This window comes from Chlamydotis macqueenii, chromosome 7 (assembly GCF_036417535.1).
Source record: "Chlamydotis macqueenii isolate bChlMac1 chromosome 7, bChlMac1.mat, whole genome shotgun sequence".
Lineage (NCBI taxonomy): Eukaryota > Metazoa > Chordata > Aves > Otidiformes > Otididae > Chlamydotis > Chlamydotis macqueenii.
In genome coordinates, this window is record NC_141562.1 from 35,845,153 (window position 1) to 35,870,002 (window position 24,850).

General features: G+C 40.7%; 1 protein-coding gene across 3 annotated transcripts in view; it reads right to left on the minus strand.

Moving 5' to 3' along the window:
* Positions 1–3,151: 3,151 nt before the first annotated feature.
* Positions 3,152–24,850, minus strand: part of CHST15 (carbohydrate sulfotransferase 15) — a 45,127-nt gene continuing 23,428 nt past the window's right edge. For all 3 annotated transcript variants that reach the window (XM_086752079.1, XM_086752080.1, XM_086752081.1), the window contains exons 2-8: positions 20,810–21,896; positions 19,716–20,055; positions 17,207–17,353; positions 13,072–13,228; positions 7,445–7,601; positions 4,989–5,136; positions 3,152–3,789 (exon numbers count right to left, since the gene is read on the minus strand). In XM_086752079.1, coding sequence (XP_086608205.1) covers positions 3,599–3,789; positions 4,989–5,136; positions 7,445–7,601; positions 13,072–13,228; positions 17,207–17,353; positions 19,716–20,055; positions 20,810–21,352 — 1,683 coding nt within the window. In that variant the 5' untranslated portion in view covers positions 21,353–21,896 and the 3' untranslated portion in view covers positions 3,152–3,598. The remainder of the gene's footprint in view (positions 3,790–4,988; positions 5,137–7,444; positions 7,602–13,071; positions 13,229–17,206; positions 17,354–19,715; positions 20,056–20,809; positions 21,897–24,850) is intronic.

Below are 24,850 nucleotides of genomic sequence, written 5' to 3' on the forward strand. Positions count from 1 at the left end.
GTCTTTGCAAAGAGTCACTGCTATGTTTTGGCAAACATGAAAATATATTGTCTCGATAGTAAGCCCAATTTCTTGGCAAATTACTGCTCTGGGGATGTAGGTCAGCTCAGAGCTACAGCAAATAACAATAATAATATTGAATTATTTTGCAGCTAGAATTGTCAACAGGAAGATAAAGGGAACAGGAAGAACTTGGGGTGAGAGTTATCCTATGCAGAGAGTTGCTGTGAGGCTGGAGTGAAGCCACTGAATGGCAGTGGTACGCTGCTCTGTGGGTGAAGAGGAGTCTGACACCCAGCACTGTCACATCACTCAAGAAAATCAAATGCTCTTTTATTTTATTCTGAGTCACCAGATCAATACTATTTGCACAGTCTGGACTAGAAAGCAACATCCTTACCTTCAAGATGCCCTCTTGACAATTAATTTGCTGCTTTTTGATATTTAGTCATGCCACAATCCAACAGCATAAGGTTGCAATGCATTACATGAAGAGGTCACATTTCAGAGCTGTTGTGGTTTAGTCCTACTCAGCAGCTAAAATACCACACAGTCACTCACTCACCCCCTGATCCTCCCAGTGGGATGGAGAGAAGAATCAGAAAAGAAAAGAAGGCAAAACTCCTAGGTTGAGGGGGAAAAAAAAAAAATAAAAAAAACAAAAAAAACCACAAACAGTTTAAGAGAACAACAGAGGAAAAGAATACAGAGGTGGAAAACAGGAAAAAAAAAAAAAAACCCCAGAAAATACTCAAGCACATAACTTACAGTACAACAGCTCCCAGGGGATCCTGATGCCCAACTCCCTCCCCAACAGCCAAACCTGCCCCCCTGCCCCATCCCCACTTTATACCCTGAGCAGGAGTCCCACGGGATGGAACAGCCCCTGGGCCAATTTGGGTGAAACACCCCAGCTGTTGGGTAATGGGTAACCTGTCCCAGCTGTGTCCCCAGCCACAGGGGTCACCAGCTCCTCTCCCAGCTCTGGTGAAAACTAACTCTATCCTAGCCAGAACTGGGTCAGGAGCTCATGAAGGAGATGAAGACATAAAAACAGCCTCACTGGAGGCTTCACTTTTGGAAGGACCACTGGCTCCTAACAGATCATCTACAACTACGGTCCTTTCCCGTTGTGTTATTGAGCTACACGCAACATGGTAACGTTCAATGCACCAACTGCTTTCTGTTGAGCTTATCCACGCTTGGGTAACTGTCGTCACCGGTGTCCATCTTTATACAGTGAACCTTCAACCCTTCTCCTTCCTGGAGTCAGAACTAGACAAGACCTCAATGGAGCAGGGTGGTGGGATGATTCAACCTAAAGCAGAAATTTTGACCATGAAGCATGTTTTGATTTAGATTATATACACAAACAAAGAGAGAGAGAGAATTTCCCTGACCAGCGGTGGAGTGCATGAGTCTGCTGGCAGAAATTAGAATTCACCACCATATACCAGTGTGGCACAAACTAGTGATTTGTTAACGGAATTAATGCTCATGTTAAATGAAAAGGGCAGATATATTCACAGCTTTTAGGGCCGGTAAGATAATATCATCAGATCATGGTGGTAGGTGACAACTAAATGGAAATATTGGACAATGGCAGATCAAGTTAGCAAACATTCTGTATAGAGTTATCCTGACCAGAGAGCGTTGACTGTAATTTAGAGCACAGTTGGCAGAAATCTTTAGTGTAAATAAATTGTTGACTGAAAACTTTATATTTGCGAACAGTGGTGAATTCATTCTGATTTTCTGATTCATACTACGATACCTTTTTTTTTTAATGCTGGTAAAATAGTCTGTTCTCAGTTCTCTATCCATTTTTGGTCTGTAAGCGTTTCAGAACTAGAACCAATCCATTCTGGTTGTCTAGAACTGCTTCCCTAAATTAGGCTTTTTAGGCTTTCCAAACACCAGACTAAATCCTTTTTAAACCAGTTGCATTACCAGTTGGCAAAGGATCTAGAAACGGACTTCTGTTACAAAAATCTCATGTCATCAATCATACTAACGTGTGAAATGCTCAGGATTCATGAAGTTTTCAGCATTCATTCTCAATTTAGAAACACAGGAGGCAAATAACGTGTCCCCATGGAGGAGGATGGTGAATAGCTACCTTTAGTATTTGTAAATGTATTTGTGAACCCGTCAGAAACCTGTGTTGTAGGGTCCAACACAAAAGTCAAAAGGGCACATGAAGCCAATTAGAGACGATTATTCAGGCTTTTGATACCTACTAGCTGAATACTAGCTTCATTTGACCCAATCAACAGGCTTTCATGAAGAAACAATTAGTTTAGCCCTTGAAAGGAAGTTACCAACAGGAAGCATTTCCATTTGTCTCTTAAAACACATCCCTAGCTTAGATAGACCATACTGGCTAGCTCCACCTGCACGAAGATGGGAGACTGTAGCTGGCAGTGACCTTAAACAGGTGTGTTTGAAATAAAATATTGCACATTTATATAAAAATTTGGCCATTTTAGTCAAATAAAGGCTTTCAGATAGTTCTCCATAGCTTTCAAAATGTTCTTTTTCTCAAGTCTGCATATGTCAACTTTTAAAACTAGATGTAGACATCTTTCCTGAAGAAAGAAACACATAATGTGCAACTAATTAATTAGTTAACATATCCTTTCTATGAGGATGCAAGATGCTGTGCATCCTGTCCGTTTATGCATTTAATAATAAGATTTCATAATGATTTTAAAATGCCTGTTTCTTTGCAATGGAGAAGAGTAATTGTGTAGAACCTAACAGAAAAGTCCATAAAAGCTCTCCATGGCCAGCAATGGACTTTACATTAGGCCCATTAGCAGTTTTCTGTGGGAAAATGTGTGAGTGATATGAATAAATGACACGCATTCATAGCTACAGGATCAAAATGTGGAAGACAATGGATTTGTTATGCTAAACACTAAATGTAGCTGGTTGTTTAGATTTCCGTTACCCATTCTTACCTGGAATACAAAATTTTCTTTTGCAAGAACTGTGGCTAGAAAAATCAATTTATCTTGAAGTTATAAATTAGACTTGGAAATGTATGTACATGCAATTATCCTTTATCTTTGTTTCAGAATTAACAAAATGTAAAAACGTTAGTGTGAGTTAAGACCATTTGTGAATATGCTGACAAAAAGAAACAAAATTTTAGGTTGAATTCAATTAAAAACTTTAATGACTAAATGACATTGATAGTTTGAAAAAATGAATGAATAACATATATTGAAAATGAGATTATAAGTGTAATTGTAGGAAACTGATGCTAATTCTGTGCTGCAGCATCTTAGAGAAGGTTAAACTTCAACATCCCCGTGGAGAGTGTAAGACATCGTCTTTGTACTAATGCTTTTCCACTCTACTCTTTTGCCGGGGTAAAAGAAGTTGCAATAAACTGATAAGCAAGATGCTTTACATTCTCACAAGGAAAACGTGGTATAACTGTCGTGAAGTGTGCTGACTGAAGATGAGAGTCTCAGCTCATCAATCGGCTTCTCTTTGGAATGGGAAAAATGTAAATATCCACGCACAAAAATAGACTTTAAAAAAATAAAAACTCCTTTAAGCACTGTATTTGTGGCACTAAATTTACATATTATGTCCTCTTCCATAAAAAAGCATCATCAAAAAGAACTTGTGCCAATTTTGTATTAAAAGGCCGATAGAAATCTCTTAAAATTGCCTTCGTTGTTGGTAGCATAGGTCCCAGACTTCTGTCTTCGGGTCGTCTAGTGTTTGATGCAGGACTCTTGGTAATCAGAGCTTCTTGTTTCTCACTTAGAGGTCCTGGAAAAACAGAAATTAAAACAGAATATTATCTCAAAATATTTCACAAAAAGTGCCCAGCTAAAAAAGGCAAATGACTAACTCAGAAGGTTTGCCAAGGGAAGACAAATGGAATTTGTGTTAGCAGAGATGATGTTTCAGAATATTGAATATAAGCTTACATTAGTCAAATAAATCACTGTTAGTAAATATGGAAATAACATGTTTTCCTTTCACGTTAATTAATCATCTCTATAACAAGCAGCATAAATCACTTCCGGAGTAAAAAAAAAAATGTTTTCAGAAAACAACCATGACATCGAATACAGCTTTCTGCCAATTTTGGAGCTGCAGTTTTATACTGTTAGTTCATTTTATGATGTGAGTTGTCTAACACCTGGTAGAAACTCTAGGGCTTCACTCATGTAAGCCCTTTTTTTCTTTCTTTTGGAGGCTGTCAGTGGGACCAAAGTGGTACACAGGTATAGTGGTGCCCCTATTCCAGGAATAAAGTAAGCCCTTGACATTGTACTTCAGCAAGATAAAAACCCACAGACTTTTCCAGGGTAAACCATATTCAGGAAGAAGATGCCAAGCTCTTCATCTGTTCAATCTGCTGCATTCAAACTTTCTCATCATCTAGACCAGTGTTTGGACCAGCCAGACTATTTTGCAGCCACATTTTCATCCTTTTGCTACTGTCAAATCAACATTGGGCAACATTTTGTCTGCCAGCGTTTCTCCGAGGATTAGCAACAGATGTCTCAATCAACACAGCAAAACCACAACTTCCCCCTTCTCCCCAGCTAGAAAGGCAACCTTTCATCGTATTCAGATTTAGATTCTGGATTGGTAGCACACCACGGTAGCACTTCAAGTTGTTTAAATTGCGTGGGATGGCTCTTGCACCTATGCAAGCCCGTGACAAACAAGCTCTGACTGCCTTCAGAAGCAGGATTGGATTCTGTATGGTAAGATATATCCCTGCATTCTGAATGACTGATTTTTTTTATTCATATAGACTTATTAAGATCTTCTAACACCAGCCTTTCTATGGGAATTTGGCAATTTAAATTTTGCTTGACTCCAGACAACATGGTTAATGCATCCTTCAAGACAGGTTCCCATGCTTCTGTTTTGTCTCTTAAAGCAAAAATGACCTAAAAGAAGGACAATAATGATTTCTTCCACTTGTCTCAAAACAGCAAGGAGACACCTACCCAGATCCAGAAATTGGAACACCATGTGCATGGTGTACTTCACATTTGACGCGTGATCCTCCAAGCGAAGAACGAGTATCTGGTCTTTGTCAAAAACTGTCAGCCAGTCCAAAAGATACACAACGTAGAGCCCAACCTGTAACCTCACCTGTAAGCACAAAAAAAACCCCAAACCAAATAAAAATTAATTCCTCTTATGAACTTCTAGCAGTAACAAACTGCTTTCAGCCCCTGGGTGAACAGCAGTGGAAGGGAAGATACTAAGTCCTGCTGCCTTCTTCAGGCCCTTGGGCTGCTTATTTCACCTTGATCATCAGCTGCACCGGATCACGCTGCCTCAAGTAGCGCAAATATTCTAACTGGGTGTCAGGAATTAGATTTGGGTGTATTAGCTTCATCCTCTGATTGCAATCATGAGATTTAGAACTAAGCTGCCGTAGCAGTGGCTGCTAGGCAGTGTCAATGGTGCATCGTCTGAGTATGCAATGAGAACGCCGGACTACGTTCGAGCAGGGATGTGAAAATGCAGTTTTTTCAGCCTGTCCTGACCTATCTCTGTTTTTCTTCCCTCCTCAATTTTACGTAACAAGTTGAAACATAAAAAGGGTAGTCTGGTGTTCTTAACAGCTCAACCTCCAACTGTGCTTATAAATATTTTTCTAAATCCCTGCAGGCTCAGAAGAGGGAAACATGAATCTCAAGTCATAAGCATCTTTCATAAAAGAGACTTAACATCTTCAAGTCGCATTACCGCAGAACCAATAAAGTCAGATAACAACATTCTCTTTTGCTTCTTACACTGATTCATGTGACCTACATCGATACCTAAATTCCACTAAAATAAGCCATATTTTGAATTATTGCTAAGTAATTTTCATAATTTATTATTCTGATGTGTCTGGCTGCTCATAACATTAAACCTCCAAGTTCAGTAGACTTCTTTATTTATGTGCTACACATCATAGGGCATCAGAAGAGTTTCCCAAGCCATTCTCCTCTCCATAACATCCACATCTGGACTTTCAGTTTGATCACCCTGGCTCAACGTGCTTTTCTCCAGGTAGTTTCACTGATTCCAAATGAGGACAAGCTGAGCAATGCCTCGTTCTTCACAGGTCAGCATCCATCAGCAGTGACAATGCCTATGCCACCTCCTTTGTTTCAGGAATATATTAACAAATAGCAAAACAAAATTATTCTGTAGTTGTCGTACAATTAGCAGTCTAATGAGCTCACCGGGGAAAATGATTGCTCCTTTTTCAATATATTGCAAACCATGCACATCACAGACTTCAGCAACTTGGCTGAAGAAGCAGCTAAAAAAGCCCATTGAGGAGCACAATTAGCATTCGTGTTTTATTACGAACACCTGCTTGTGGCTCCTTGGAGCCAGGCATCCTCATTCATTTCCAAAAGGGTCGTCTTCAGAGGGCTGCCTAAGATAACAAATGAAGATGGGTTCTGCGCCCTGAGGATGAAGAGAAGAGGAAAATCTTTCCTTCTGGTTCTCACTCTGCCTTTCTCTCCCTGCACTGGAAAAAAATGTATTTGTGCAAGCAAGACGGCTGGAAAATACTGTGATACTGCCCGGCAGCAGCTGGCGTCTGTTGAGATCCTGGAGGCTACCATCAAAGACTGGCAGCTCCAGTCTACCTGCCAAGGTCAGTAAGAGGAATGTCCCATTCACCCTACTGCTGTGGGGCTTCAGCCCGTGTGATACACTCTTTTATGGTTATTTTATCGAGTGGAGGAGGCACTTCACCCCGGAGAAAAGGAGGGAAGTAATCCCTCTGAGTTCTTCACAGCCTGAGCAAATAAAATAGGATTGAACGGCAAACTGGCCAGATGTGATACTTCAAGTCAATCTCTTCCATGTTATTCTGCAAAAAGGCTTGTTTCTCCCCCCTCAAGCAAAATTTCAAGTCAGTTCTACACTAAAAATGTGAATTTTGGAATACTGAGCCTATAATACTTATCCATTCCCCTGCCAGCAGCTTCTGTATTTCCTTTTATCATTTTCTGATGTGCACAATTTAAAAAAAAAAGGTTTTATCTAGTTATTGGTAGCCTTTTCTTGCGAAAGAATACATAATTTATTCTGATTTTGAGGCAATTTTGTACCACAAAGATCCTTGCCAGAGCTACTTTTTGGAGAGATCTGCAAAAAGCTTACACATTAAACTGTAATCTTCACTAAATGTGCTCTCCATACGCTTGCACAATAGCAAGATGATATTACTGTTGGCATTCATCAGGGAACAGACTGAGGAGACAGCTGAGCCAGTGCCTCAGCTTTTACATGCTTACATATATATTTATGTCATCCGCTTTACAAACAAGAAGGAAGAAAGTTTCATTTCTTGATGCTTATTTGCCTAGTATTTTGGTATTTTAATAACCTTGACCCAACAAACCATTAAAGAAGCAAGGGATCAAATGTTCTTGGAAATACGTACGGGCATGGCGTTGTTCAGGGTGTTGTTGTAGACACAGGCTCTCAGTGAATAATCCAGCATGCAATTTTCAAACAGCTGCAGTGATTCTGCTACTTTTTCATGAAAATCTTCCACAGATTTATTAGCACTTGCAAAGTACAGATAATCGGAGTACAATCTGCGAACGAGATATGTGCGAGTAAATGACAGAGGAAATGAAAGAAGATTTATTTACATGACAATGGCAATCAGTTACATGAATCGACAGAAAGGGGAAAGGATACATGTGTCTTAACATCGCCCCACCGACAGCCTGTTCAGCCAGCAATATTCTATTCATTTTGATGGGTTTTGGCTCAGAGGAATGTCCACTCCAGCGAGCTGCTAAACATCGTCCCTGCTTTCAAGGTCAGCATCCTTTGAGAACCTGACCCCAGTAATTGTGCAAGCCAATTTTTTCTCTTGAAGGCAAATTTTTCAAATGTTATCTACTTTAAATTTGTGTTATTTATGAACAGGAGAACTTGTCGCAGCTGACATTGGTACCCCTCTATATCTGGTGCTCCATGCTGCCAAGGATGGAAATAGTCCTTGTCTCAAAAGCTTACAGCTGATTTCAAAGCCAACAGAGGAATGGAGTGGGTTAGAAAGAGTGATTTTTACATGATTACCAAGCTGGCTACCATCAGGAGTAGAAAGAAGTCCAGATTTCCTTTTTTTTTTTTTTTTTTGCAGAAAGCTCCATCTTCAATCCTATATTGACCTTCCATCCAAAACTTCCAATTTACAGCGTTCCACCTCTTTTTTTTTTTTTTTTTTTTAAGCTGAAATACTACAGCTAGGTGAATGATTCACATTCATGCCACAGTCCCACCTCTGTTTTGAGGACAGCAGGACATGTCCCCAGGTGTGTTGGCAACTTGCAGGCAAGCAGAGCCCCCACGTCAGCTGCTGCTGTAAGCAAGAGCCACCAGCAAGAGGACTTTCTCACAGTTACAGCAGAAGAGTAGCCCCTCATTGCACATTTTTAGTACAAGTTTTACAATTGCTTACTATCACCCAAAAATTATTATCTAAATTCAAGTCTCTTTGGGAGGTGGTGCTGGGAACACAATGCAAAAACTACAGGCAATAAAGTATCTACTTTAGCATTAATCCCTGAAGCCTTGATTAAACTCTTCCAAGATAAATATGGTTCAACAAGAGAAAGGAAATGCTCTGACATGACATAAATATTAGATTGTGAATCAACCACTGAACATGGTATTTTAATGCTCTTTCACATTTAGGCTCCTGAACTATGACCAGAACCACAGTATCTTGAAGTATTGAAGTTCAACCAGGCCAAGTGCAAGGTCCTGCACCTGGGTCGTGGCAATCCCAGGCACAAATCCAGGCTGGGCGGAGAATGGATCGAGAGCAGCCCTGAGGAGAAGGGCTTGGGATTGCTGGTGGACGAGAAGCTCAACATGAGCTGGCAATGCTCACTTGCGGCCCAGAAGGCCAACCGCATCCTGGGCTGCATCAAGAGGAGCGTGGCCAGCAGGTTGAGGGAGGTGATTCTCCCCCTCTACTCTGCCCTGGTGAGACCCCACCTGGAGTACTGTGTCCCGTTCTGGAGCCCCCAACATAAGAAGGACATGGACCAGTTGGAGAGGGTCCAGAGGAGGGCCACGGAGATGATAAGAGGGCTGGAGCACCTTTCCTATGAAGACAGGCTGAGAGAGTTGGGGCTGTTCAGCCTGGAGAAGAGAAGGCTCTGGGGAGACCTTATAGTGGTCTTCCAGTGCCTAAAGGGGCTCTACAGGAAAGACAGGGAGAGGCTGTTCAGCAGGGCCTGTTGTGATAGGATGAGAGGTAATGGTTTTAAAATAGAGGGAGGTAGATTTAGATTAGATATTAGGAAAAAATTTTTTATAATGCAAGTTGTAGAACACCGGAATAGGTTGCCCAGAGAGGTGGTGGTGCCCCATCCCTGGAAACATTCCAGGCCAGGCTGGATGAGGCTCTGAGCAACCTGATCTGGTTGGAGATGTCCCTGGTCCTTGCAGGGGGGTTGGACTAGATGACCTTTGAAGGTCCCTTCCAACACTAACCATTCTATGATTCAATGATTCTATTTTGGAGACAGTTTTCTGACACTTGAGAAGTCATTTCCCCAAGTGTGTTTGCAGCACCAATATCACACCTCCATAGCACTCACCTCTCAACACAATTCCAGAAATATTAGATACCTTTCAGCCTCTTTCAAAAAACACAAGTGTCTAAGAAATGATCTAAAAAATTCGATCTATTTAGGTCTCCTTTCATTGCTGCAGTAACCTTTCGTATTGCACTTTATTTTTTTTTTAACTTCCCTAGATTTCCACAGGTACTTAAAAATTCACCATTTAATTCAGAAAGTTTAGGCCCTAACCCAGCAAAGCACTTAAGCACAGGAACAGCCCCTCTGCACTCGTTATTTATGTTAGGGTTTTTCAAGAATAGGATTTTAATTCCCACATGAAAAAAATGAAGCATCTCTGTTCATATAAAAAGGAAAAAAAGGGATACATTAATTATAGGTTGCTTTTAATTCATTTTTTTATGTACTTTTTAGAAGAGAAATCACAGCAAACTATAGAAGACGAGGCAGAGGCACCCAGTACTCTCTGTAGGAGTCACCAACTAAGACAAAGACTCTGATTTTTTTTGTCCAGTTCTTCCCAGTCTGGTAAATGCAGTTGAGATAGTTTTCTTTGAATGAAAAAACTCCATCTCAGAGCAGAGGGAGGGTATCAGGCTTGGACCAGACTGGTCATAGAATCATAGAATCATAGAATGGTTAGGGTTGGAAGGGACCTTCAAAGGTCATCTAGTCCAACCCCCCTGCAAGAAGCAGGGACATCTCCAACCAGATCAGGTTGCTCAGAGCCTCATCCAGCCTGGCCTTGAACGTTTCCAGAGATGGGGCCTCCACCACCTTTCTGGGCAACCTGTTCCAGTGTTCTATAACTCGCATCGTAAAAAATTTTTTCCTATTTTCTAATCTAAATCTACCCCCCTCTATTTTAAAACCATTACCTCTCGTCCTATCGCAACAGGCCCTACTAAACAGCCTTTCCCCATCTTTCTTGTAGGCCCCCTTTAGGCACTGGAAGACCGCTACCAGGTCTCCCCAGAGCCTCCTCTTCTCCAGGCTGAACAGCCCCAACTCTCTCAGCCTGTCCTCATAAGAGAGGTGCTCCAGCCCTTTTATCATCTTCGTGGCCCTCCTCTGGATCTTCTCCAATTGGTCCATGTCCTTCTTGTGTTGGGGGCTCCAGCCTACTTCAAAGTGATGCCCACTAGTGCTTGAGGACCACAACCACCATGTGCCTCCTCTCCCTCTGCCATGGCAGACCTTGCGTCCCACGTGGTGCACCCACCAAAGAGCCACCCCACCAGCACAGAGTATGGGGATGAGCTGGGGAGAAGCTAAGGGACAAAGCCAGCCAACTTCAATGAAATTAAGCACACAACAGTATCTCCTGCTTGCAGAAATCTGTGTACATCAACACGACTCAGGCTTGCCCAGCTTGTCCCAGGGAAGGTAGGACAGACGGCTCCCAGCAGAGGAGATGAAAAGCTTCTTGCTGGGGGAAACCAGCCAACAGGCATCATGTACAGCGTGGGCCTGGCTGCAATTTTATTTGAAAGGTTTAATATGACTCCTTATTATTTTAATTATTTATTAAAATAAATGCATCATTTTAAAGACTTGCTGACATCTTATGGAAAACTATATCCTTGAAGACAAGTTCTTTCTCCATAGGGCAGTAGAGATTTTTCTATATTTCTTTCCATCTGGTTTTAATTCTAGGGACATCTGCCTGGAGAGAAAGCCTTTGCTGATTAGCATTTCAGCTGTTCTGGCTACTTGAAGTCACTAGCCTCAATCACCATTCATTACAATGAAATAATGGTATCATTGACACCCACCCTCACAAACCTTGATTCCTCCAGATATCCCCCACTGGGGGATAGACCAAGATTCTGTGGTTAGACCAGACCCTGTCCCAGCACTCACATCCTCCCGGCAACTGCAAGGCAACTGCCCTGCTGCCCTCCATCGCTGGTGGAGCTGCCCAGGCTGCCCCTTCTGCCATGGCTGCTTTAGCTCCTGCAGTTCAGATGAGCTACCAGCAACAAAAGCATTAGGAATTGTAAACAAAAAAATAATTTTTTAAAATCATAAATACAGTAAGGGACATGAAACTGACTTTTTATCTCATCCTTATTAAAGCTGGCAAAGAGCTACACTCACATTACAGAGGGTGGTTAAAGCAATCAGGGAATTTGTCGGTAATTTGTGTGAGGAAGCCACTTCAGCCAGCTCTCCTGCATAAAATTACCATCTGTTAAATCCTGAGGTCAGGAGATGCCATTAAAAGTTGAGAGCTGTATTTCCTGACATAGGAGATGGGAAGCACTCTCACAGCTCTGCCTCTCGCCCACAGCCATGTCCCACCATGGGGGAAGCTCGTCAAGGAGCACCTGTCCCTTCCTGCTGTGAAGCTGCTCCAGGCAGCGGGTTATGGGCTGCCTGCACAGGAGCCCCATGCCTGCCCTTCTCCCAGTGCCCCAGCTCGCACCAGAGCCTGGTCCCCATCATCATCTGCATCCTCTTCTCTTTGCTGGGTGTTTCTGGGGCTTTACCCTTGAGCACTGACCTAGCCCCAAGTATCCTGAGTATCGCTATGGAGCTACAGAGAGAAGGAATTCGATGGTTGATGATCTTGAGATCTTTTCCAACCTTAAAGATTCTATGATTCTATGAATTCATACTCCCTTGATCTGATCCTTTTGGACTCTGCCTCCATCCCATCCCACTCTCCCCATCACCCTCATTATTATCATCCTCCTTCAGAGGACACAGTGGAAAGAAATGCCCCAGAAATCTGGAGGACGACCAGAGAGAAAAAGTGAAATCCAAATTAATAAGGGTACTCCTGGCTAACACAATGGAGAACCATTCAAGAACAGCCCTCACCTTTGCAAACGCAGAGCCTGTTCACACAAACAAAGCCAGGAAGACCAAGGATGAGCTTCTAAGTAGCTGTTGGCTGTGCAAGCTAAAATTGCTTAGCGAAGCTTTATGCAGGTGTTGCACCAAGCATTTTTAAGATTAAAAACAGGTTTTATCATTTGCTGACTCTGGAGCTATTTGCAATCTTTTAATCATTTTGGACAGTGTGCTCCTTGAAGACATAAACCTTAAATTATTTAATGTGAACTGAAGTACCTCACAGGACTACTTATGCCAAGACCTGTGAATGCAGTGCCATACTCACTCTAGTGAGCCCTGCTGAGAACCAGCGCATGTTAGCTCAGGTAATGGAGTTATACTGCATTTGGCAACGTATACATTCTTTTTTCAGAGTAGCTCAAGTGTCCGCGCATAGCACACACTGTGGCATCTACACGCACGTGCCCCTCTTCAAAACACTATCACAACTACATATGCCAAAATATACAGAATGAAACCCCTTGGCAGCTCTCATCACGAACCACGTAACCCTGTCAAATACCATGTGAACATTTATTTGCATCCAAGAGAGCGAGGGCGAATAACTTCATTCTAGTGAAAAAATTTTCTTGCATACTTTACCTACGTGACTCTTGCTCACCTTTCAACGGGGTCTCTCAGCATGATGATAAGTTTGGCATTCGGTTGGAAGGCATGGATAAAATCCTGGATTAAGAAGGGAGGCTCTCCTTCAGTACTGTTGTCGTAAAAGAAAATCCAAGCATTGTTGTCCCACATTGTCGAGGCGCTGGCCTCCCCTGGAAATCAAAAGCATTTCTGCTCATAATTCATTTCATTCGTTGTATTGCAGTGGAAATTGGTTGAATTTTGAATTGGAGTAGACTGGTTAAAATTGAGTCTATTCATTCAAACAAACCTTGGTTCTTGCAAATTGATCCAGCTAACGCTCCCCAGAGCCAGAGCCGTCACACTGCCTCGTACCTCCATGAGTGTAGTGATGGCTACGGCAGGTTTTGTGTAATTCCACATAAAATATCACTGTCCAGTAACCACACTGCTTCCTGATAGTTAACTGTATTCGATCTGGGCTGGAATGGACTCCTCAGGGATTTGACCCACCCTTCAGCGAGGAGGCAGGAGCTAGTCGCTGCCGAAGCCCTGCCATGCTCTCCATAGCACCCCAAGGGTTGGTCTCACTGCTCCTCATCTCAGAGAGGTAACTTGCTAATAAATTGTACAAATTGACACAAGCTAAAGAAAAAAGTGGAAACCACCGCTCCAGCAGATCAATAGAGTTTAGAACATGAACAGGAGTCAGTGAGCACATGGGAAATACCAAAAAAAAAAAATCCAATAACCAGCTGAACTGTGTCATGCGGTTTGAAATATCCCTTTTTGAGAATTATCCGTTATCAGAGCTTTTTTATATAACTACAGTTATTCATGCAGATTAAGTCAAATACAACTATTTACTAAGTATTAGATGAAAGGTCCGTAGAATAAATAGCATACTTGGTTAAACGCCAGATTCTGATACCCTCAGTTTCTGAAGCTTGCTCTGGATGTAATGCTACAGGGAGACACAATCAGAAACGTCTCTGCCAGAACAAGGCATATGATGCTTCAGCTGCTAAATAAATTATCTGATACGATGTTTTGAATTGTGTAATCTTCCCCATCTTTTTAAGTAATACTGGCATTTATGTGGCACATTACCACTTAATAAAACATATACAGAAGCTTTTTGGAAACTTCCACTCTTTGACAGTCTAATGAGAGCTAATTCTTGTTAATGAGGTTTTTTGAATCAAAAGGAATGAGATGAAAAAATAATAATGTTGTAGGCTTAGAGACTTGCACATGATTTCCTTTTTTTTTTTTTTTCCTCTCTCTATCCTGGGAAAGCCCAATAAAGATTTTAAAAGATGACCAAAACACAACATGAAAAAGGTACTGGCTCCAAACTTCAGCTTAACATAATGTGATTCATTAATAAAGTCTGTGAATTGTTAGAAAACACATTAATCTTTTGTCATGTTCATTTTGCCTCTTTTCAGGAGGAGGAGATCAGGTCCATTGGCTAAAGCTGAGCGTCCACAACAGCTCTGCTTTTCCATTCTAAATTAATTAGCCAAAGCACTGCCTAATCATCGGTGGGCTTTGACTTGTCAATTAAAACTCAATTAGCCCAGCTCCCACGCTGAGCTAAGCAGAAACACAAAAGACCAAACATAGGACAAGAGCCGAGATAACTGCACCGCCAAAGCGTCATGCAGCTATTTCTGCAGAAGAAAGACCACGCGCACACGACCAAATCATGCTGAAGCATTCACGGGACTGAAGATGCTGCTCTGATGCAGTCAGTCCAGGATAGGCTGGGTTCAAGAAAGCAAATCTTCCCCAAACAAGATGGCTATCAAGAGTGTCGTAGTTCAGCCCCAACGGGGACCAGACTACACAGTCTCTCTCTCACTCCCCCCCGACTCTCCGAGAGAATAGGAGGAGATTTGACAAACAAAAGAAAACCAGGAAAAAAAAAAAAAAACAAACACGCGGGTTGAGATTGAACAAAAAGTAAATTTAACAGTAATGACAGAAGAAAACAATAGAATGATGGAACACAAATACAGTATAATAGCTCACAACAGATCTCCACATCCAGTCTCCTCCAACTAGGAGGGCCTCCCTTCAGCACCCTCCTCACTTATATACTGAGCATGATGTCAGATGGGATGGAATAGCCCTTTGGCTAATTTGGGTAAATTAACCCCAGCTGTTAGCTAATTAGTTAACTATCCCAGCCATAGGGGCTACCAGCTTCAGTTCTCCACCCAGCTCAGGTAAATATTAACTCTATCCTGGGCAGAACCAGGACAAAGAGCTAGGGGGAGGGAATAATGATTTAAAAAAAAAAATTTAAAAAAAAAATCATTTTGGTCTCAGCTGACTCCTATAATTTTAATTTCCTGAAGCAGCCAAAAATACTCCTGACAATTTGACAATGTTCCTTTCTGGTTTACAACACAGATTTAATATCTGAAAAGAAAACAAGCCATACTAAACATGAGATAAATTAAATACTGTTATAGTAATTATATCAAGTTACTGCAGTGCAACCAAAAATAAATTAATTTTTCTTATGGATGTAAAGAACCTATAAATTACTAAATTGCCTAAAGAATAGATGTATAACCTCTTTTTTCAGTCATCAATGGATTAAAATCATACTGCATTTTCACAAGGCATTCCTCTGAATTTATCATATTAATGATCACAAATAAACAAGTCCTGCTCAGAGTGCCTCAGGGTAGATCAGTGTTGTCCTCTTTGGTTCATCTCTAAGCAGATGTTGGGGTTTTTTTGGGAAAATGCAATTATTACCCACTAAGTATAATATCCAAAGAAGCTTAACTTTTCAAAATAATGTAACATGATGAACTACTGAAATGTTTATAGTTTTAATTAAATTTTTCTTTCTAGTTATCTGAAATAAGAAAATGGAGCATTCTAAGCAGACCTGATATTCATACAGATGCATTTTAGACTAGCTAGCTTTGTTTTGTTTTTTACCAAAGTCATAAAAGACTGACTTAATGAGTATAATAATTCAGGACTTTTCCTGTAAACTTAATAAGAAAAGCAAACAGAACCTTAATGAAACAAGAAATGAGACTACAGGAAAAAGAAACACAAAGCGAACTCTAGAAAAAGCTGTAACAGGAGGTAAGTAATCAAAGATGTATGGTGCCAATTAGATTAGCGAATTTAATTAGTATAAGCACTTCACCCATGAAAGGACAGGAGATATTATTCTAAGTAGGAGGAAAATCTGCAGACGTCCTTGACGGCAACATTTTTTACGACCCCATCTTGCAAATTTTGCTCAACTTTTATCAATATTTGATAAAGCCAGTGACAGACTTAAATGGAGGCTGAGGAAGTATTGAACAGTTGTGACTACAGCCAAGTCCCTGGTTTCATCACTATTTCATCAAGCCAACAGCAGGTTACATTTTTTTTTGTTTATATGAGACAACAAAAAAAAAAAAAAAGATTTTGAGGCTATTCCCTCTGAGGGCAGACAGCAAAAATCTCGGTTTTATTTTCTGTAGAATAACAACTCCAGGTCTACTTGAAAAGTCTCTTTTCAACAGGAAACTGTCTCTTGCACAACTAGTATTTTCATGGAATATCTGTAGTTTCTCTGAGAAACTTTGAGATGCCAGAGTCAGATTGGTAAAACTTTCTTCACCCCAGTTTTCTGGTTTTAGCAGACAGCAAAAGCAGAATTTAGATTTTTCTGCTGATGTTCCTGTAAACTAATGGCACCATGGCCCACAGTGAATGAGCATGGTGGATCCACCACTGTGTGTCATGGAAAGCAATCCAGGGATCCCTCCCTAGAGCCTCGTCCTAACCACAGACTTCCATAAGGTACAACCCAACAGCACTTTTAAACCATTTTTAATGCTAATCAGCTACTTTAATACCAACTGAAACTGTAAGTTTATCTTCAAATAATATGCAGTACTAGGTTCCACACCTGAAAATAAATACCGCTCAAGATAGCATCAACTTGACTTTGTATATTCCTGCTCTTGAAATCTGCATTATCTTTGCTGTTCAGAAAGCAGGGCAGGAGTTTCATCATATTTATTTCAGCCTGCCATAGGCTGCATAGGGATGATGACACCAAAAATGGTGGTCCTTCTTCCTACACGTATCTTACACTCACTGCCAACCCGGAGCTACAGAGACGTATTTCAGAAGCCTACCGATTACGATGTCGTTCATCTTGCCATGCTCTTTGGCCGCTTCGCTCTGCAGCACACCCTGAATCTGATGTGCTGCTAAGTCAAACAGATCAAGGTAATCCTCCACCGGGTAGCGATCATGAAATCCATCCCTCAGGCGAATGATTCCTGGAAACAGTGAAAAGATAAGCTTATTAAATAAATAAATAAATTAAATAGCAGGGCAAGATTAACCGCTGGTGTAAATCAAGACGGCCTCATCGACACGGCTGGCACTGAGCCAGCTAACGTCAGCATAAAATTAGGCTGATGAAGTGTAATACTCAGATAAAAGTGCCAATAATGAAGTAGCTGGGATTCAAGATACTATACAATTAAGCCACAAACTCACAGTGATGGGAAATTTCTTAAATATTCTGTTTTACAGTTCCTCTGTGAATAGCTTGCATTTATTTTCTTCTAAATTTAGCTTTTGGAATGAATACAAAAGACCAGATTCTGCCTTCATTTGCACCAATATAAACTGAAGTAATATTGGACTCCCACTAGATCTACTGTATTGAGATTGAGAAGAGGCTCTGATGCCAAATATGCAAATCAACACAATTAACAAAACCAGAAAAACAGGAAATCATTCACATATTTCTCTTTCACAAGTATGGAAAAAAAGCTCTACAACAGCGTCTTATTTTTCACTGCACCCACACTGGAAGGCGTACAACTCTAAAATCCCCTTTCTTCACTGATCTGACTCTTCACCTTTAGGTCAGGAGGTAATTCTGATCATTTGTCTTCAGTCAGACGCTGACTGTGATGAACGGGTGCCTTCTCCTGGGGCTTCAGGGGGCACCACGATGCTTCTCTGGTTTGACTTTATAAGTAGCCCAGCTCCCTCATTCTCACTCATACCTCCTAGCTTGCTCCTAAACTGGACCAAATGATCTCAAAAGCAAAACTGTATGATTACGATATTGCTTTAGCTCTTAGTTTATGACAAACATTTCGAAAATGTCTAAAAAAAATATTTTAGCCACTTTCTTATGGCATTTGCAAAGAAAGAAAATACAAGCTCTAAGAACACAGCAAGACCATTTCTCTACGAGAAATATGAAATCCCGGCTCTGCAGCTGAGCCCTCTTCACTGAGCATTGAGGATCAGTGCGGGTTCTTCTGGGCTCTAGGGCATGGGGAAGGGAGGTGGAAACGGCAGCACTACATGCAGGAGAAATAGAGTTGAAGGTACAACTCCAAAATAAAGAACAGAAGCAGTACTGCAGGTGTCCTGGGCCCTCAGAAAGTGCTCTTCCTCCCTGTTAGCCTTTAGAAGAGATCATTTTCTATTTCAAGGAAACTTAGAAAAGCAGCAAAGTAGTGATGCAAAGTCCTCATCAAACGATCTGCCCCATAGTGCTAGGTTTTCTTTTTTCCAAAAGCAGTGTCTGCAGTAAAGCAACAGCAAATCAGAAACAAAAGTGAAGATAATGTCACAGTAACACAACCAGTATCTTTCTCTTGGAAATATTAATTTAGTAAAACAGCAAATTACTTTCATACAAAAGTCATACAAAGTGAGGGCATAGAAGCACTCAACAGCTCGACCCAAGAGTGGGAAAATCCAGAGCCTAGGTGGAATACAGCAAGCATCCTTATTTAGAGGAAGGCACTAAGCCCACAACAGAGTCAGGAATTGAAACTGTGTCTTCTGCATCTCATTTAGTCTCTAACCACAAGATTGACCTTCCTTGGCGCCCGGGGAAGAGAGAACAAGGAGGACATAAACACTTCAGATGGATAAAACAATGCGTTCAGCCCCACTGCCCTCAGACAGCCTTTGAAGGTGCAATCACGAGAGGTGGATGTGTCTTGCTCCAGCAGGCCATAACTTCAACTGTTCCAGTCTACCTTCAGAGACAAAGGGTCACTGCATGAAATATTGATGTCAGCAAGGAAAAAAGCGTCAACAATATGTGCAAGTTCCTCGGTGAGAGAGAGCTTTCTCATGCAGAGCATCTCTACTGCTCAGTGCTCAACTAGAGCTGCTACACTGATGAAGCTCCCACCACAAAGCACAGCTGTACTTATTGAACCATAAGGACTGAAGGACATAAGGACACCCACATTTCAAATACTCATCGATCATTTATTCATGTAAGAAAGGCTTTACAGAGTTTTACAACACAAAATTATCACTGCTATTCTTTACATCTCCCATCACAACCTAATAGCTCCTCTTCCTGCTTTTACAAATTCACAGGGTTGGTTTTTTCTACTGTTTTTATTTTTTTCCTAGATCTTCCAAACCACTGCAAATAAGAGAACTTGAAAAGTTTAACCCAAAATATCATTAAACAAAAGCGGGCTGGAACCTACTGAGCATCCATCACCTGCATTTTTCAAAACCATTAACTCCAGTGGTTTCAAGGTAAGCCAATACGGAGAAAATTCATAAACTTCATCCCAAACAGATACAAGAAATGTCAAAGTTTAACAGAGACAACTCGCCTGAATACCAAAAAACATGTTTACTCACCAAACCGTTTTCGTGTCCACCAGTGTGGCTCTTTGATTGCTGAGAACCGAACGTCGGGGTGCAGCCTGAGCCGGTCGTACAGGTCCGTCGTCCCACACTTGGGCTGCCCAATGATGTAGAAATGGGGGAGACAGCGTAGGCGGTAGTGTTTGTCCTTATAATGGTATAAGTGGTTCCAAAATACCTTCCTGAGGTAATCAAAAATGGTTCGAAAGCGCTTTGAATACAGTGCATAGGAGTTTGTTGCATAAGGATCTGTGGTGGTGTTTCCTCTGTACTCTTCATACCAACACGGATTCTTGCTATTTGGAAGGAATTTATTAGGAATTACTGAAAACATCTGCAACATAAAGAACAACAATTTCAGTCAAGACAGCAAAAAATGACAGTTATACTTTTCTAACTCAGCACAGTAAGAGAACACGACAGAAACACTATGTGGACATTTTTAATCCTTATTTCTTTAACTACAAAGTTGACCTAACTTATTTCTTCTGATTACACTGGAAAGAAATCCTGTACAAACAGCTGGACTGGGAAAGGAGTACATTCAGAACTCCTTTTATTTTAAGGCCAGAATGGACCTCAATAATCCCCCAACTCCCCTGCAACCTCAAGAATTAATTTTTAAAGTCAAACATGTAACACTCAAATCAAAATTAACTTCCAGTTTTTAACTCTGAAATACAAGGCTTGTAATGACTGGAAGGAAGGCACAATGGTAACTATTGTTATCAGAAAGTCTCCTTTCTTATCTATCATTTAAGGTGACTGGCAATTCTAAGTCAGAATTATTTTGCAGGAGGAAAAGTAAAAATTCAATGAGATTTTACCAGTATCAGAAGACTACCTGATTTTTAGTTTCAAGTGTCAAGACCATTTATATAACTCATCTATTTTGCCCATGACTCGGAAGGACATGATCTATAATATCAAGTTTTCAGCTGGTGTAAATGAGGAGACTTCAGAAGGTGTAAATCACTATATGAATATTGGAGAAGTTGTACTGCTTTTATCTCAGTAAAAGATTGACCCAAAAGTCTTGAAAAGAGCAAGTACACAGCGGTTACAGACACACTTCTGTTCATACTTACATGTGGCTCTTGTTTCCTCAGCTCTTCTAAATCAGGGCGCTGTCTCATTATAAACTCTATCTTTGAAGTAATAGTGTCAATAATTAATCTAATGCTTGGATAATCCTTTACATATGAAATATTCATTTTAGAAGGCTGGTAATGGTCTTTCATGTCACTAAGGCTTTCATTGTCCATTAAGCTTGGATTGCTAGTAAAGGCTCCGTAATGGAAGGGAGACTGTATTAACAACAGGCCATGCTTGGCTCCAGTCAGTATGTAGGATGCCATCACCAGAGTCATTATAATCAACCCAAATACTAAGCTGCATAGCTTCCCCTTCCTCACGCAGAAAAATCCATTCCAGCTTTCACCGTGATCAGTCCTTACTTCCAGAACCGCAAGCAACTTCATCTGCTTGCTATCGGCGTACAACGGGATCTTGTTTTCTCCTTTACAAACAGGACACTTCTGGTTATTATGATCAGGTCCGCGGCATCTGAAACACTGTCTGTGCAAGTCATTTGGTAATAAATGTATGCAACAATTAATGCAATACCTCATATTACTACTGTTAAACTCCTGTATTAATGAGCCAAGCACAGCCGTAAAAATGTTTCTGAAGCATACGAGTCATCTTCCACACATCTGATATTATTTAATTCCTTGAGTGATTCTACGACTACTCAGCAGCGCAAAAGGACAGGTTCAAACCAGAACACTTAAAAGCACTCAAAAAGTGACATATGTCATATAAAGGGAAAAAAAAACAACAACCCAGCAACAACCAATACATAAAAATAGATGTACTGTGGATGTGGTTTCCAAGAATTTGGCTCAGTAGGAGGAACGTGGCGAAGTAAGAATCAGCTACACAACTGGCTCAAGTTTTTCCCATTGAACAAAATGAGAAGGAAGAAAAATTGTTACGTAGAATGAAAATAGGCAAAAAATAAAAATAACTCATTGTCCTCTGATTGACGCTGGAATAGGCAAATACGGGTAGAAATTCCCAGGTATTCTCAAAACAAGTGGGTTCCAAACCAGACTGCTGCTACTGGAAGCTTCATCTTCCCAGAGATGGTTTCGAAGATTTGCGTTGTACAACCTAAAGAAACAAAAACGTAGCAAAGTTCAATCTACCACAAGTAATTTCACAATTCTATTTGAAAGATGTCTTCCATTTGCCAAGTATATTAATTATAGTACTCGTGATATTAAACCCAGGAAATGTTTGGCTTCAAGTTCACAACGAGCTGCCCTTTCCTTTCAATCGCCTGTCTGCTCACATCAACGAGCAGTTGCTACCACAGATAACACTACACGGCTTCCCTCAGCTGCTCACCAACCCATCTAACAGATCTTGATCTGCTCTTTAAATAGGGAAGCATTTTTGGACAGTGTCCAGTAACACAGGTTTAAATATTTACACTCTATCTGTACAAGGGAACCTGAAACTACTCTCAGCACCACCAGCCAAACACCTTCTGAAAACATAGTACTGGCTAAAAATGGCAAGATGTGTTACTTAAATGAAATCACTGCAGTCACTGCAACTTCAAGGCAAGACCCTGGATCCAGCAGATCCTTTTAAGGGTGTGGACTTCGGTATGGGAGAAGTCATGCAGAAACCATATGAGCAGAGGTCCTCTTGCCTCATGGGCAGGGACTTGAGCGCCCGTGGGTCCCATGAAGGTCTTCACATCCACACAGACCAGAGGCTGAAGCACCTTGCAGCACAAGATATGTGCCATCCACCTTTAAACACTTCAACACCACGGCTGATCACACCCCAAAAGTGATCAGAGCTGTTTAAAGTATTTATGGCAAGCTTTGGTATTGGTTTGAGCAAGTCCATGCTTGGCTTTCCAGGCAGCACTCAGAGCAGAGACACTTAAAGTCACAAACAAGTCATCAGCTTGAGGATGGTCTTAATTAAAGCATATTTATGCCTAGTTCCTCTAGAATGTCTGTTTTCATAATTTATTAAATATCCTACTGGAACTACCCACATTTTAGGGTCAAAATCAACTCTATTTTAAGAAGTCAGATTATCAAATGCAAAAGTTCACAGATAGTATATCTTCTTCTAGGTACTAGAAAATAATTTTATTTTCTAGTATTACTTTTTGGGGGGAACTAAAGACAGGAAATATTTTAAAACAATCTTGAAAAGTCAGAAGCAAAACAATAAACTGTTCATGCTAAACATAGGATGAAAAGGAAAAGAAAAAGATGGGGAAAACCTAAAGGACAGTAGTAATGTATGGCTCTGACGAGCAACTTCTAGTTTAGCTTTTGTCACCCGATAAAGACAGAACTTCCCTTTAGTCCCTGGGAATGAAGACACCTTAAAGCTGTGATGCTCCTTGTCCATCTTGGTGTGGATACCCATGACAGCAGCTGCTATACTGAAGATAAAAGCAGCAGCTGAAGGAGCTGGAAGAATTCAGGAGCATGACAGCTTTACCTGAGCAGAACAATAACTTTTGCCCAGAGGAGTATGGATAATGACATGCTAATTAATTAAATTATTTTTCAGATGAAGTTAATCTTTGTTATAATTGACTTCACTAGACCAGAGAACCAGCTCATTGCTTTACAGGATATCTAAAGGTCCAACATTCACTTTTACTACTTCAATGAAAACACATTTTCCAAGTCACCTTAACCAAAACATGAAGTAGAAGTCTGACAATTCACACTTATGAAAAAATAGCGTACTGTCAGAGTAACACCAAAATATCAGCACCATTATAATTCTCATACAGGTACAATTCACCTAGTTCAAATACACCTCAGTAACCACGTACAAATTTTTCTCTCCTTACCTTTTGCTGGTGGCTCCATCCTCTGGACCCAGACTAGTTGCTCCTTCTCTACAAAAATCCATCTTGCCTTTTAAGGCTCAGAAACTTTTTCTCTGTATTGTTTCCAAACATCTTTCTTTCACCCCTGTCCTCCAAAGCCCTTCATTCTACCCAAAACCATCTAACTTAACTCATCCTTTTGCACACTTCTGTCCTCAACAGAAATCTTCCTGTCTGACTTTGTCCCTTGGCTCCCGAGAAACAACAGACTTACACGTTTCGGAAGAGCACATTTATATAATTTCCAAGATACCAATAATGACAATAATTTCTCATGATGACACAACAGATACCCAAAGGGTCCTCTGATTACTCCTACAACACAGTAAATCATACAAGTATAATCATTATTAATTATAAGTCCCAGGATTTGGATATTTTGCCTTTAGCTCTTTCAACTCTTTTGTTGAATTCTTAAGAAACATTGATATAATTCTAGATAATAACTCCTGGCTCATTCCTACAAAAGTGTCCAGGTCATTTCCTGCACTACTCATTATTCTTCTAGTTGCATTTTTGTATGAGGCAAAGTGCATCCGTAAAATTAGTTGTATTCTTGATGTTTCTCCCACCTAATACTGTCACATTGGAGAACTTCTGCAATCAGAGCAAGCAAGCTGCATCTCAAGGGCTCAAGAATAATTATTCAGATAAATACTGAATGAAAACACTTGCAACATACCTTCCTACCAAAAAAAAAAAAAATTATTTTATTCTGCAAGTCAGATGAGGCAGATAGAAATCATAGCATAATCATTACTGACTGTATTTAAACCCAAGGGAAAGAAATCGATGTAAGACTTCTCAAAGAAACTAGTCTTCAAAACGGGGTTGTGATGATTTGTGAAGTCCGAACAACTACAGAGGGTAAATGAGATTCATATGTGTAACATTAAAACCAGAAAGTTTATGCTTTCTATATACAAAATATCCCTCCCACAAGTGAACATCCAAAAGAAAAAAAGAGAAGCTATGGAAAGCCAAAGGAGAGAAGGGTCCAAGATCTAAAGCAGGAAAGAGCTCAACGGTTGTCCAAACACCACTCACAGTTCTAATTGCCAGAGAGAAGGAGGACAAGAAAGGGAGGTCCTGACAACAAGTGGAAAGTTCCCCCAGTCATGATGGAAAAGTTCAAGTGTCACCAGCAACCATAATTCTGCCAACTTATGCATACGCACTACAACGGGCTGCT